General features: G+C 37.8%; 1 protein-coding gene across 3 annotated transcripts in view; it reads left to right on the plus strand.

The window, feature by feature from the left end:
• The window catches only part of NEBL (nebulette), a 690,461-nt gene that overhangs the window by 191,397 nt on the left and 482,455 nt on the right, over nt 1-16,609 (plus strand). The window contains exons 1-2 of one of the 3 annotated variants that reach the window (XM_032244114.1): nt 12,629-13,583; nt 14,644-14,736. Coding sequence is in view for 1 of the 3 variants with exons in the window: in XM_032244129.1 (XP_032100020.1) it covers nt 10,717-10,824 (108 nt within the window). In the remaining 2 variants the exon portion in view is untranslated. Of the gene's footprint in view, nt 1-10,716; nt 10,825-12,628; nt 14,737-16,609 lie in introns of those variants that run through there. The other 2 variants (XM_032244129.1, XM_032244113.1) reach the window with 2 other exon arrangements.

Below are 16,609 nucleotides of genomic sequence, written 5' to 3' on the forward strand. Positions count from 1 at the left end.
AGTACATCAAATGATAGGTTTCCAATACATTTTTCATATGTAAAAAATGGTAGACTGGGAGTGATTGCTTATGCCTGTAATCACAGCACATTGGGAGGCAGATGCAGGAGGATGACTTGAGGCCCGGAGTTTGAGACCAGCCTGGGAAATATAGTGCAACCCTGTCTCTACAAAATTGAAAGAAAAAATTAGCTGGACATGGTAGCTCATGCCCAAAATCTCAGCTAGTCCAGGGGCTGAGGTGGGAGGATTGTCTGAGCTTAGGAGATGGAGGCTGAAATGAGCTATAATCATGCCACTGCACTCCATCGTGGGCGACAGAGCACCATACACTCTTGCATGTTTTAAAAAAAAAAGGGTAAAATATCTTTTTTACAGAGTGATTTTTAAGATTAATCAGAATAGTCTGTCAAGTGCCTAGTACAATGTCTGATAGCTTGTAGGTCTTCAATAAATCATAGCTGCTATTACATAGCAGGGAGGCAACGTTCCAGCATTTCTTAAAACTGACACTGTAATTAATGTGAAGCTCTTACTGTTAGCTAAGAAGCCATAATTCTTCATGTAACTCTTCCACACTTATATTTATTTTTAATAGTTTCTTTCTTATGGAAGACCTGAATTAGTGCTATATTTCTAGTTGTAACATAGATTTTTTTTAATAACCTGTAAAAAATTTCTAGATTTATATTTTAAATGAAATTCTGCATTAAGGAAATAATCTTTTACATACTTTGATTAAAGTGACTTGTTGAGATCCCTGCTGCCATGATGGCTTTTTTGTCATTTGTGTATACACCAAATATCATGCATTTACATTGATTTTTAAATTTCTATTTTTCCTTTTCTCTTGCTGTTTACAGGTTTTTTTTCCTTCTTTTTTCAGTTTTGTAGAGTGGAAGAAGTATGTTTTGTTATAAACAGTTGGTGTTTGCCTGATGACTAATGCCCTTGCAGGTATGGGAGGGATGTTAGGAACAATGTTAATGACATTATCAATCTGCATATCTGGAAACATTGAGGAATCGTCTGTCACTTTCATCAGCTGTGACAAGACTGAGATTTAGGACAGGTTGTTTTCATTTTCATGACTGTTTTGTGTTCACTTTGTTTATATTTGCTTGATTCTTGGTTTATCTTGTTTCTTCAAGCTACGTGGAATGTAGCTTTTCTTCTCTGAATGACCCATTTCCTAATTAGTTATTTTCTAACTGGAAATTACTTATGTCCTAATTCAGAATATGTACATAGGACCATTCCCTGTTGTGGTTTCTTATTCTCTCCTTATTTTAACCTTGTATGGTACCTGCTGGTTCAAAATAATATCAATAATATTCTATTCTATGTGTGAATTAGGCCATTAATATTTTAAAATTATATGAAGATGAGACTGTCTCTAAAAGATTAAGAGAATATGTGTTCAGAAGCAAAATTTATCAATTGTCTGAATTATTAAATTCTGTTTGTGAAATTCTTAGTGAAAATATGGATTATGTGTTTATATTTTAGGCCTCAATTTTCTCTATTAATATAGATATAATTTTTTTCCTTGATTCAGTATTTTCATCCGTGCTACCATTTTGGCAATCTGATCTTTCCTAAAAGAAAATTAAATAATTTTTGACTTTAACAGAAAGACCTGAAAACACACTTTTACTGAAATGTAGGTTGTGTTAAACTTTACTTTGGGTGATTATTTCTGTCTCTTTTGTGACACTACAGGATCCATTACAGATAATCAATTACCTAATTTTAGGTTATGCAATTCTTTTGGCATCTTCTACTAAGAAATATTCAGTTGGTTCCACTTTCACTTCTGCTTATTCACAGAATGTTGTTTATGTCTTACTTGTGTTCACTTTGGTATTTTTCACTTTGGCATTTTTTCATTGTCAGATGAATGGAAAGATGATGTCTGGGGAGATGCTAGGTAGTGGATGTCAGAGAGTCCTCCCCCTTTTAGCAGCTCCACGACTTCCTCAAACTTCCTTCATCTGTAAATGGATCTTAGTCTGCGTACCTGCCAAGATTTATCTGAAGATAATCTATGTACCTTGTATTGTTATTGCCTTTATTTATTTATATCCTATTTAAAAATTTTTTTTAAGACAATGTCTTGCTCTGTTGCCCAGGCTTGAGTACAGTGGCATGATCACAACTCACTGCAGCCTTCACCTCACAGGCTCAAGCAATCCTCACACCTCAGCCTCTTGAGTAGTTGGGCTCACATGCATGTGCCACCATGCCCAGCTAATTTTTGGAGGATGAGTGTAGAGACAAGATCTCACTATGTTGCCCAGGTTGGTCTTGAACTCCTGGGCTCAAGTGATCCTCTTGCCTTGGCCTCCCAAAGTGCTGGGATTATAGATGTGAGCCACTGTACCCAGCCCATTTCTATTCTTTTTTAATCCAAAAAGGACTGAGGAGCTCCTAAATGCAGATGGCACATAGTCCCTGGCCATGGGGTAGGACATTGAGTTATGAGGAGTGAGTGAGTCAACATGTGTGTACAGTAAGGAAGTGATGAATACTTCTTACAGGTCACCGGCTGGTCTTCCCATCCTTTCTCTGTTCACATAATGTGTAAAGCACTCAATACCATGCTTGGAACACAGGAGCCACTTAATAAGATGTTAGGCATTAGTATTATTTGATTCTGACAAAAGTGCAATCAATATTGTACTAAAATTATGCATATTTTGTATCTGAGGAAACTGAAGCTCAGAGACACTAAGTAACTTGCCTAAGGCCACACAGCTTGTACGGTGGAACCAGGGCCCAAGACAAGTTGGTATAATTTCTAAGTCTACATTTTTAACCACTAAGCTACACTTGAGTATCTTAAGAGTAATTTTTCATTATCTTAACTGATTGAGAAATTGAAATGTGCTTTGTGAGGCCAGGCACAGTGGCTTACCCCTGTAATTCCAGCACTTTGGGAGGCCAAGGCAGATGGATCACTTGAGGTCAGGAGTTCGAGACCAGCCTGGCCAACATGCAAAACCCCATCTCTACTAAAAATTTAACAATTAACCCAGTGTGGTGGTATGAGCCTGTAATGCTAGCTATTTGGGAGGCTGAGGCACAAGAATTGCTTGAACCTAGGAGGCAGAGGTTGCAGTGAACCAAGATTGCACCACTGCACGCCAGCCTGGGGAACAGAGAGAGACTCTGTCTCAAAAAAAAAAAAAAAAAAAAAGTGCTTTTTGATGAATTTAGCATTTTTGTTTGGAATGAGAAAAATAGATTTCTTTCTTTCTTTTTTTTTTTTTAAGTAGAAGAACCCCAATCTGGTAAAGTTGGGTTGTGAATATACATGGAAAAGTGACAAAACAGTAAATATCACTAAGAACCTCTGAGAATGCATTGGAAGACTAATTTAAAGCTTAGAATTCTATGGACATGATTTTTAATGGTTTTTAATTATATTCAAAAAGGTAATTATAATTATAATTTTATTTAATTAACCATAGATTTACAAATTATGAGATTAATTTATAAGAAAGCAAATTTACTTTTGAGCTCATTTCTTTGAATTAACATTTGCTAAAATTAACTTCACCTTAAAAAAAGCTCTTAATCAGGTTTTCCTTTGTAGTGTTTAATTCCCATCTAACATTGTGAGATTAACCAATTTTCTGCATTTTACACCTTAAACATACAAAACTAGATAGTAATCAATCATGAAATGGTTATTAAGCTTTTAATCTATGCTTAGCGCCAAGCAAAATGCAGTGAGAGAGAAAGAAGCATATGGTGTACTTTTTCCAGTACCTTAAAATCTACGCAAAGATAGAAGATGATGAACTATACACGACCTATACATAATTGAGCACTAAATTTTGCAGATCAAATTAAGAATTTTGCATGTAGTTTTAAAATACTGCGACCCTCACAATCTCCCTTTGAAGAAATGTGGAGTATCTATCATGTCATGAAAGGTAATGAAATTGGTCATGGATTTCATTGTATCAGAAATGTATGAAATAAAGAGCAGAATAGCATGAATCAGTAATACATGCGCCTGAGATTTTAGGCTTCTGTTAAACATATTCTGACAAGCTGTGTTAAAGTAAATACTGTTTTCTCCTTCTACATATACTTCCATCCCTCCATACTTCTCACTGCTCTCATCTAGTGTGATACATGTGATGCATCCCCTTGAGCTTCTGTGATTCCTTCTCCTCCATGTTTATGTATTTATTTAATTATTTTAGAGATGGGGTCTTGCTCTGTTGCTCAGGCTTGAGTGCAGTGGTGCGCACATAGCTCACTGCAGCCTTTAACTCCTGGGATTAGGCATTCTTCCTGTGTCAGCTTCCCCAGTAGCTTGGACTACAAGTATGCACCACCATGCCTGGCTGATTTTATTTTTTTTGGGGGGTGGGGGTAGAGAGGGGGCCTTGCTGTGTTGCCCAGGCTAGTCTCAAACTCCATGCTTCAAGCAGTCTTCCTGCCTCGGCCTCCCAAAGTCCTGCAATTGCAGGCCTGAGCCACTGTGCCTGGCCTTAATCCGTATTTGGAATCCCTTTTATATCACCCTTTCACACACTCTCAGTTCAATATTTCCTACCTTTTTGCTTCAAGTCTGTTGTTCACTGATATAATTAGTCTCACCAAGATAAAGATACTCAGAGTGGCTGATTTAGCTTTCTGCAAACGGTGAGTACTTACTGACTAGCTCACCTGCTGTTTATGAAAAGCCCGTCTTTGGCTGATTGAAAATATCTACTGAATTCTTGGTTACAATATTCATTTTCTATTCTCCCACTCCTGTTTTTTGTTTAACCTCTGGATTCCTCAGCTTCTGCATCAAGACTTTTAAAACTCTGTCCTTGCTTTCTTTGAAAATATTCTTATTGTAAGACAGTTGATAATACAAAAGATTGTACATATTGTGTACATGCAAGTTTTATAGGGTGATAATAAAAAGATAACGTGAATTCACCATCCAATGTAAGAAATAATAACATGGAAGCTGCACATTTTTCCATGAGCAGATCTTGTCATCACTCCCCTGAATGCTGTGTTATCAAGCCCCCTCCCACCACACGTTCGCCACCTGGGGTATGCATTTTCTTTTTTAAGATAGAGTCTCGCTCTGTCACCCAGGCTGGATCTCAGCTCACTGCAACCTTCACCTCCGAGGTTCAAGTGATTCTCCTGCCTTAGCTTCCTGAGTAACTGGGACTACAGGTGTGCACCACCACACCCAGCTAATTTTTATATTTTTAGTAGAGACGGGGTTTTGCTGTGTTGGTCAGGCTGGTCTTGAACTCCTGACATCAAGTGACCCACCTCGGTCTCCCAAAGTGCTGGGATTATAGGCATGAGCCACCATGCCGGCCCTGTGTCTACATTTCTTGCTTTTTCCTCCCCTCAATATAATGTTTCTGAGATTCATCCATATGGATTCATGGTTCACTTATTTTAACTCTTAGATAATATTACATTGGATTATTCATTCTCCTGTGGATGGAGATTTAGGTTGTTTCTTTTTTGTTTGTTTGTTTAAAAATAGAAACAGTATTATTAAGAACATGTCGGCCCAGGTCTCCAGATGCTCTCTCGTTGGAGAGAAGCATGATCTGGTATAGAGCTGGTGAGCTATAGGATGTGCCCATCTTTGACTTCATTGCCAAGTGTTATTTAATCGCCTTTTCATTTGTCACTCAACAATTCACCAGTCTCAGATCCCAATTACTTCCTTCATCAGCGATGGCTTTCTCCCTAACAGTGGCCTTTCTCTTTAGTGGATCCCATTGTCTCCATTTACTGATGTTTTATAATGCTGTTGCTTGCAGCATTTGGGGAAGAGAACTTCTATCTCAGTGTTAGCAAGTAATTCCATTGGCCACTCAGCCCATTATTTTGTTTTTCAAGAGTCTTCCTTTTTAGTCACTGTGAGCCTTTTCCTTAAGCTGGGCCAGAACCGCCCCGGTGTCCAGGCTTTCACCTTGCATGAACTCGGGAGGGCTACTGACTGATGACTTCAGACACAAACTATCACTGAGGGCGCACACTTTGGCAGAAATGTACATACTTTCGCAGCAAAGGTGTTTTTAAACTTTAGTGAAAAGAATGAAACTGATATTTGCTGAAGAGTCATATCCTTGCTTGGTATTTTCACTCGTTATTTACTTTAACCTTACAAACATTCATTTGATATGTAGCACATTGCGTATTTTCTTGTTTTATTTTCTAACCGAGGATCAGGAGTGTTAGACAAATAGAGCAAATTAAGATCACAAAAAAGAATCAGGTTTAAATTCAGGTTTCTTGATTCTTTAACATTCTTATCTGTGCTGCAGGAAGTTATATATATGTACACATGCATATCATGTTTTTGAGCACACATACAGCATACACAAACAGACACATAGAATGTCAACACATATGTACATAGAATGTCCATATTATATTATTTGAAATAAGACATTTTAAAGTTACTTCTGAAGGCAAATATGGCAAAGCAGTTGCCTGTTGTGTGAATTTCTCACATTTGACTTTGAGTGCATTTTCAAAGTGCCTTTATTCAGTCTTGAAGGGATCAGACTGGGGAGATAAGACTGCATTACTTCCCAGTTATGGCACATTCTCTTTCTGAGCTCAGGTTGGTGACTTAATTCTTGTCCTTTCTTTTCTTTGTCCTTTCTGCCCCGTTCTGATAAGAGTATGTAGCATGCCTGGTGGGATCTTTGGGGGACAGGGACCTGAGGCTGGGCCCAAGAACTTTTGCTTTCTTCTGTGGTCCTGGGACAGTTCTCTGACAGTGGCTGACTGGGGAAGGGGACCAACATTGCCTGCCCCTACCTGGGCTTCTCGCTTCTGCCCTGCCCACTTCCAAGGAGTTTGCAGGGCAGCAGCCGGAGAAAGCCTTTTAAAACACAAGTCAGGTCATGCCACTATTCCACTGACAAACCTCCATGGGCCCCATGTCTCACATGGAAGAGAAGGCAACATCCTCAGGGCATGCAAAGCCCAGTGACCACTCTCTGCAGTCCTTTCTTTCTTCCCTCCCCCTAAGGTTGCTCCAGACACAGTGGCCTTCCTTGACCTTTCTAAAGGGCTTTAGGGATTTGCTCTGTCTTTTCCTCTCCCTGCATAGCTCTCCCTGAAGAGGTCTGTGTGGCTTTCTTCCTCCCTCTTTGAGGCCTTACCGAAGTGCCCCCTTCTTACTGGGCACTTCCCTGACCACCCTGTCTAGAAGGGCAGCCTGCCTGACACTTCATGTCCCCTTGCCTTGTTATTTTTCTTTCTTAGTGCTTCCCACTAACATACCATTTATGACCTACATAGGTCTTGAGTCTTTTCCAACTCTTGCATTGTAATTAACATAAGCCCCACGAGGGCAGGAACATTGACTTTTCTTTGCTGCATTGACTATTCTATACCTGGAACAGCTCTTGGCACATAGTAGGGGCTCAGTAAAGATTTGCTGAATGAGCAAAGGATTATCCACGAAAGCAATGCTCTTTCCATGATAGAATCTGCTGTTTATCTAAACTGTTACATCTTGTAACACACATAGGAAAAATCAGGGCATAGAAGTCAATGAGGATAAATTTACATATTTGTATTTCTGGGGGCCTTGTTGTGCGTGTGTACAACACATGTATACAAAGCCTGGTTGTGTTCATCAGAATTCTTTTGATTGTAAAAGGGAGAGTTGATTAGCTCACATAACTTGGCAAATCTGGTGTTTCTGGCATTGGGAAGAGTTAAATTCAGATGCTTAAATGGTGATGTCAGGACTCTATCTCAGTCACTCTTCTGCTTGCCTCTGTGTTGACATTATTGGATGGTGGCCATATGGTAGTCAGCAACTCCACTTTTACAGCCAATTAAACTAGCCAGTCCATAACATCAGAGCACCCCTGATATGGTTTGGATGTTTGTCCCCCCTCAGATCTCATGTTGAAATGTGATGCTGAGTGTTGAAGGTGTAGCCTAGGGGGAGGTGTTTGGCTCACGGGGGTGGAACCCTCAGGAATGGCTTGGTGCCCTCCCCACAACAATGAGTTCACGTGAGAGCTGGTTGTTTAAAGAGCCTGGCACATCCCCCTGCCCTTGCTCCCTTTCTTGCCATGTGACTCGCTGGTTCCCTTTCACCTTCCATCATGATTGGAAGCTTCTTGAGGCAGAAACAGATGCTGGCACCATGCTTCCTGCATAGCCTACAGGACCATGAGCCAAATAAACCTCTTTTCCTTGTAAATTACCCAGTCTCAGGTATTCCTTTATAGCGGCACAAATAAACTACACAACCCCTTTCCCAAGAGCTCCTGCCAGAGTCCCAGCGCTGAGGCTCCTGAATGCTTGCTAGATGATGCGGCCCTCCCAAGATCAGTCACAGGTCTGTGGTGTCCTCTTTGCCTCAATGAGGTCATGTGAGGACAAAGGGGCCACATGAGATTGGAGGGAGGCATCCTCCTACTTCCCTCTGTCCTCTGTTTTCTTTTTATATCCACTTGCCTCCCAGAATCAGACTACACATGACTGACAAACCATCTGAGACAGCTTTTAAAATTAGACCTAAGTAGATGGGATGAAAGTGGGTGGGAGTGTGGAAGAGAGAGCTGACAAGAGACTCAGAGTTTCCCTATCTGTAGTAAAGAAATACTGGTGGGCTGGTGCTTGAACTGGTGCTGAGAGGGTAAGAGGCTTGGCTGTGTTTCACACCATTCAAAAGAAATAGGAATCCTGCAACACTCTGCAAGCCATTTATAGAGGTGATTATACACTTCTCAAAACTAGTCACCCAACCAGGCAAGCCAAAGTCAGATGATTCTTTTGTGTCTTGTGAATGTAGAAAGGATTGTTGAATGATAATCAGCTCAAAACCTGTGATCTTAGGCTGGGTGTGGTGGTGGCTGATGTCAGCAATCCCAGCACTTTGAGAAGCTGAGGCAGGAGGACCACTTCAGGCCAGGAGTTCAAGACCATCCTGGGTAACATAGTGAGACCCTATCGCTGCCAAAACAAAAAGGAAAAAACCAAAAATGCCTATGATTCTAGAATTTAATGGTTTTTCTTTTCACCTCTGTCTTTGGAAATTGCTATTAAAAAAAATACAAACCAGTAACAAAACGAGTATGTGATTGTGCCTTCCCTGAGAATGTTGTTGGAAACGTTAGAACTTGTCTCACAGGCATTTCTTTTTTATCTTCATGCCTGTTGCTATTCCAACCTTCTTGTCTTTTTAACTTTCATGATTTTGCTACTCTGAGCCTTTAGTGCTTACTACCAGCAAAGCTAAATAGCTTGCCTGCTTAGTTAGGCATAAGACACTGAGAACGTGCCAGCATGTGGGTCTTTACCCATGCTGGGAGATGGAGGGTGAGAAGGCTAATCTCTCAGCATTTTACATGGAAGAAAAACATTGTAGTTTGGCCTTTTACTTACGGGAATAAAGTAAGGGGTTTAGTGGTTTTACTAATCGAAAGTACGGAGAGAGATATTAGATATTCTTAAGCTCAATGTGATGAGAGTATCTAGATTTTTTAATGTGTTTTTTTTTTTTTTCTTTCAAGCTTGTCTGGTAAAAGAAAATCTTGCAGTATCGTTGAGGATAATAATACTTGGTAGAATTGGGTATTTAAATACAGACACGACTCAACAGAAACAGCCATTCCATGTTCAACAAAACAAACTTCTTTCAACTTCTGCAGGAGACTACACTAACAGAATCATGTTGAATAATCGACCCTAAATGAGCTTACTTAATTTTAATGATCAATTTGTTAACTGGAGGTTTGTAATTTTGAATGCAAAATGGGGATTCTATGGGTTATCAAAATGTGTTTCCATGTTTCTTGATATTTAGGCTTTAAACAAGAACAGTCAGAGTGATATCATTAACAAGCTGAATCTTCAACTGGTGTGACAGTTATTGTCAATATGCTAATAACAGGAGATGGGATTCTGTAAGATGAAGCTTTAGCTGTTCCAGGCCCCTGGGGAAGCAGTAAAATTCAGCTCCATTGGGTTGTAATTAGAAAAGAAGTCTATTTAAATACTGAAAAAAAATCTTCCCTACTTCAGCACACAGTATGCCAAGGGCATGTGTGAGCAGCTTTTTAAAATCTCTAGGTGTGGCCTATTTTATAAATATTTTCATAAGCATTTATAGACTTGCCATTTGGCAATACAGCATTGTGTAATCGTATCCGTATGTTTGCCTTCTGAAGTCGAATGAAAACTTCTTGGACAGGGTTAGCTGTCGATTCTTCGTCTCCCTCCTCCACAGGGCAATTCAGACTCCAAATGAGGCTCTTTCACTGACAAGTGGGCAGGGTAGAAGAAGATTTAGCTTTCTTTTTCCACATTTTCTTTCCTTGTATAGTGATAATGCTATTAATGGTGATAATCGTAATAGCTATGGGGAGTGCTTGTTTCTATCAGCTGGGATCGGACAACTTGATGCCATCCCTTTATCCTGTTCAATAGCCATTGTTGTTATTGCCACGGTACAGTTGACACCACTGACAGCACAGAGTGGTTAAAGAGCTTGCGTAAAGTCAGATAGATAGTTGGTGGAGTTTCTGGGACACAAACCAGGTAGCCTGGCTGTTTCCTGCTGGTTCTTAACTGCACCTCCACTGAGACCTGTGTTTTTAGCCATTGTTTCCAATTCCAGCAGCTTCACTGGCCCAGCCTATCCTGAGTGGGATTTGTGATCCTTCAGTTCACTCTTCTTCTCCCCCTTCTTGTTAGGTCAAGTACAAAAGAGATTTTGAAGAAAGCAAAGGGAGGGGCTTCAGCATCGTCACGGACACTCCTGAGTTACAGAGACTGAAGAGGACTCAGGAACAAATCAGTAACGTAGGTGCCTGTTTATTCAATAGCATATTGGCTGTGACGTGTGTTTCTGGATGAGAAAGGGAGGCCGGGTGACTCGGAAGTGTGTGTGTTGCTGTGGGGTGCGAGTGGTACTCAGTGCACGCGTAGACTATGCCAATTTCATCTGGTAAACCCTGCCCCCTGGTTCTATCACAGTTTTCTAGGGCCCAGTGCTTAGTTACCTAATATAAGATCTCCTTATTCCATTTTGAACGGTTTTCAGCTTTTGAATTTTTCCAAAAGAGGCCTTTTATAATTAAAATAAGAAACTTGAAAATTAAGTTTTGGCTGTGAATAAACATATAAAATATACATAAGATTAAGAATCTTAAAAAAATCTATTTGATGTATATGTGTCTATACGATTTCATAATTTGAATTAGATATCTGTTGAAATCAGATATTACATCTTACTTTTGAAATAAACATTTATATATGTAGTTGCTTTGGACTTGAAGCTGTGCCTTGTTTAGTAATAGAGTGTCCACGAAAGAGAAAGTGGAGACTAGCAGTTAAAAATACATTAAGGAGGTATTAACTCAGTACTTTAATAAGGCTGATACTTATTAAATAAGGCTCAGTACTTTAAAGGCTGATAAACAGCTCTTCTTACTTTTTGTAATTCACACCTGTGATTATGTTTCTTCCAAAATATTATATGAAGTGTGTCAAGATGTATTTTTTTTCACAAAAATTAATTCAGTATTAGATATCCAAGAGTTAATATGAATGAAAATTAACAAATGTGTGGGCAACATAAAAGTATGAGCAACAGGTAACACACATACCACTTTTCATGAGAACTGTATTTTGTGCGTCACTTATAAAGTCACTAAAATGTGTATATCTAGGTGTTATAACGGATGTAGCCTTAATTTCCAGGACATGTTCAATTAGCAGATGGTTTTAAACTCACTGATATTTGGTCATCATTGAGATGTATGTATACATGTATATATGTGTGTATATATATTATATATGTGTGCATACACATATATATACAAACATATACAATTTGCAGATAGAATTCTATGTAATTTGAGAAAAAACTTTTTATATGTCAAAAGTTCAAAACCAGGATTATTTCATGTTAAAAATTTGTTAGAAAGTAAGAGGATGCAAGATACACATTTTGTTTTTCTCTTTAAATGGACATTTTATATTAGTAGGGACTTTTTCCTTTGAAGAAGAAGAGTTGAATTTTAAGATTTCATGACATTTGTTCCTTAGTTTTTCTACCCCATCCCAATAATCCACCAGTAATGAATACTGAAGATCACTGTCCTAATTTTTCTTCCTGTTTATTCTTTCCTTAAATCAAAAACCTATGTTTGTTTTCAAAAACGCAAATCGAAGATCTATTTCAGCGGCAGCTACATTTAATAACAGTTCTTTCTTTGGATTATTTTTGGGAAATGTTTCTTTAAAAAATAATTTTGCCCAAAACAGTTATATCACACATCTTCAACAATCACAGAATTTTATTTCAAAAGGAACTAAACATTTCTACTTAAGACATCCACCTGACAGCTAACACAAGAATTGCAGCTGACCAAAGGTAAGCCTTTTAATTTTGATTCAAATTTAGTCAATATTCATGTTTAATTAGAAAAGAACTGATCATTTTACCAACCTTTATCATTAACAGGCTTATGCATTTTATTCAATACCAGAGGTTGTTTGCAGATCCATTCTTAATTATGCAAAAAACCCTTATAACACAGGTATGTATTAATCTACGTCTATCGTATATGGTATGTTATATAGAGAGCAGTATAAAACACACCATTTAGATTAAGCCTATTATTTAGACAACACGGATTTTTAAAAGCATGTAATTTAGGCAACATCTTCTTTTAAAAAAAACTTTTTGCAATGTCTTGATGTTAGCAGCCATAGCAGTTTATAAGTAGTTCTCTTAGATGATGCACATTAAATATCTGAGTAGCAGTAAAAAATACAGACTTCATAATATTACTGTTAGGGAGCAACTCTTGAGGAAGGGAGGCTGTTAAGTGTTCTGAGGTCTGGTGAATTTATTACTCATTTATAAGACTGCAACTTCATGAACTTTTTCCCTTACCTCACTAGGTTTTCCATATTACTCAAGGATCTTTTTCTGTAAGAAACTTGGGTTGATCCAAAAAGTAGTATTTTGGCAGGTCCAGTTTTCCATATTACTTTAATCTAAACCCACTGAACAATATTGGCTAAAATCCAACAGATACTTTTTGACAGTGGCTGGATTGTTTCTGTTACGAGAGGAAACAGGTGAGAAAGTGTCTAGACTAGAAAGACCCCAGAATCTTCCGGCTAGAGATGCAGGGAAATTATAATCCTGAAAATTGTTAGGGGTATGAAATTTATGAGTCTTGCATTTGAGCACCAAGTTTAATGTAGGTTAATGTAGGTAGGTTAACTAACACTGGCAGTCTTTCCTATCTTTATGTTTCCCTGTGTTTAATTTTCTTTGTTTCTAGTTTACTGTGTCTCTAAATATTGTGTGGCTCTTTCTTAGCTGCCTTTAATCTCTCTTGGACTAAAGAGAGTATAAAGACATAAAGCAGTGAATTTAACGACAACTCTTAGGTGTTTTGGGTAATATGTTACGGATGAATGGGCATTTTTGATTGCTTATGTCTGTGTCAATGTTTTGATATTTTTTCAGCTACTCTCATGTTCATTTGTCAAGGATTTGAAATCATTTGGAAATGACCACTCAGTCTGCATATGTTACTAAGGTGTGGGATAAAATACAACCATAAATTTCAAATTGTGTGTGATGAAAGAGGTGAGAGTGGGTGAGCTTGCCTCCTTTCTTTGGGTAGCTATAAATGACAACATATTGAACATGGGAGATTTATTAAATACTGCAATTTAAAATTCTTCTGCTGTATTACCCACTTAGTATCGCTACAGAACAAAACAGGAAAAGAGGCAGGATTTCAGAAATGACTAAATGACTAGGAAGAAAAAGGACTTGGCTTCTAAAATAAAGGAAAGTCATATTTTTCCCCTGTGAAATTTCAGAAGATGTCTTCATCTCATTGAATGTATTAATATTCAGATGGAGTTTGGTTGCTTATGAAATTGAATGTTAGGCTTGGGAACAATTTTTATGGGAAGTCAGGAAATCCAGCCAAATCATTTAATTGAAGATAATGTTTAGAAGTCCAGGTTTTGCTTAAAGTGTATCCCTGAAAGCCAATGTGTTCTGCACTGACTTAGGAACTCAGTGCCAGAAAGCCCTGCCCCACAGATTTTCATAACTGTGTCACTTAATTGCCATCCACCCTCTCCTTGCCCCAAACTCTTGGGTATAATTTGAGAAATGGCAGAAATAGCTGTGTATATCACATTTTCTTTATTTACCAATATTTTAGGAAAATGTTCTTAGGGGACAGTGTCCAAGTAGGAATTGTGGAATACTGTGCTCATGGCATTAAAAAAAAACCAAAAAACCCATTTATAGGGCTGTTACAGGGCTAGCTCATGTGAGTAACTGTAAAGGCTCTTTCTAATTTCAGGTGGTTCCCACCTTCAAGTTTACAAGTTATGCATTCAGGGGACCTGCAGCAGGACCTCAAAGCAGAACCATCACAGGACATTCAAGGGACTCGGGCTAGCCTTGAGAAAATTTCATTCTGCCTGTTTACCCACTAATATCAGCTGCGCTTTCAAATAGCTGAGACTATCTGGGGATAAATTATGAAATAAAATGGTAAAGTCAAACCCCAAGAGACTTTTACAGACTTTGTGCCATAGATAAAACGTAGGTGTTTATTTTCTAATTTATTTCAGAGAGAAGAGAAATATCAAATGAAGGGGAAAGAAAAAAAACCAAAACAAAACACCAGAAGACAAAATCTTGCGTTTTACAAACTGACTGAAATAGTGAGTATACCGTTACTTGATTTGTCAGGATTTCTGCATGTTCTTGACAAATGGAGAAAATAATTTTGCATGTCTGTGTGTGTGTGTGTGTATCTGTGTATGTACCTCTGTGTGTTGGCTTCAGTGAGAGTCTCTAAAACCCCGTTTTCCTGGATCACTGGTCTATAGACATTAGTGTTTTCACCTGTCCTATGTGATTTCCCTTACCTTGTCAGTATTCACAATTTTGGTTACCTATCTTCTTTCCCAAATACCCTTTTTGGCTACCACTTTCAATTCCACATACCCATTAATAAGAAATGCTTGTCTACTTTACAAAAAAGCTGAGTGACACTTAAAAAAAATTATACCAAAAAAGTGATCTCTCTGTAATTTGATCTTGCAATATAATTATTTTTAGCTCTTTGGCTACACTACATAATTTTTCACTGACTTCTTAGAATGTAAAATAAATTATATGCCCATTAATAAGCTCACATGGATACTGCTGATTTAGTTCCCTGAGATTTTGTGAATTAGCTTCAACAATATTAGATTATCAGGACTAAACATTGCCTAATAATTGAATAGCAGTGTCTATGGACTATTAAAAGATTTGATTCAAAGTTGGGTTGAGTGCAAGGGTGAACCTGAGGGTAGGGACAATTATCTAGGGATTTGGTCTCTGTTTGTAATTTAAATAAATCATTTTGACAGAGACTGACTGTAACCATGTTCAGGCTGCTGACAGTGTGAAATTGAGTTGTATGGTGGACAGAAGACAAGCAGTCAAGAGAAATCCCCAAAGGCAAAATTTGTTATGTAATTGGGTCAACTCATGCATGAGCAATGCATGCTAATTGTAAACCGGTGGCAAAATTATCGCGTATGAGGCAATTAGGTCTTATATGAATCTGAACAACTGACATTGAAGGAGATTTCTTTCTTTCTTTTTATAGTCAGCAAACAATTTTTTTAAAGATAATAAAGGTAAATATTATAAAGTTATTCACTGAAATAGATTATTTGATAATTTTATTCTTTATGCAATAAGGATGAGTTTTATAACCAATGAAACATTTATGTAAAAGCTGCTGATTTTGAGTAGTAAAATCTAGTATACTAAATAATTTGAAAGAAGAATGAATGTTATTTTTGTTGTAACTCATAAGTGGGTTAACACAGCTGTTTAGTTATGAGGTTTAGACTCAAGCTCTTGAAGGCTAGTATTTTTACAGAGTGAATCTGTATGTTGCTTTAGTGGACTAGCTCTTATCTCTAGCTCATCTCAACCAGTAACTCTGATGAATTTCCAATAAATAGTGTGTCAGTAGCATTATCTTTAAAAACAAGAATTAAAAGAAAGAGAAAGTGATAGGGCAATAACACATATTTTCTTATAATACCTAACACATGTATGAATACTTCATTTATTTTGAAAAACTTTGACATACTCTGTTTAATTAGGTCCTCTGAACAACTGCTCCTCGAGAAAAGTGTTTCTGTAAGGATTACTTATACTTTCATGTGAAAAATGTATGGAAAATTACCTCTTGGTCCTTTCTTGTTTCCAAATCCGTGGTTTCCCTTCCACCTGGTTTTGCTTTATTTTTCCATGTACAGAGAACTTCAAAGGCTGATCTCTTCTTTTTATCCTCAATTTTTCAGCCACAGTCACTTAAAGAAACAAATACACCCCAGACCAGTAATTACTTGTGCATGTCATGTACAGGAGTTTGGGTTGTAAAATGGCATTGTCTAAAGGGGAGGTTTGAGAAGAGTCCCCGTAAGAAAACAATTAACACGTAAGACTTTTTTTTCTTTTTTTTTTTTTTTTTTTGAAACAGAGATGAGGGATTCAGCAAACAATTTGCAAAGATCCTTTTTTTTTCAT

This window comes from Sapajus apella, unplaced genomic scaffold (genome assembly GCF_009761245.1).
Source record: "Sapajus apella isolate SASKATOON/1434 unplaced genomic scaffold, GSC_monkey_1.0 scaffold53, whole genome shotgun sequence".
NCBI classification, from domain to species: Eukaryota; Metazoa; Chordata; class Mammalia; order Primates; family Cebidae; genus Sapajus; species Sapajus apella.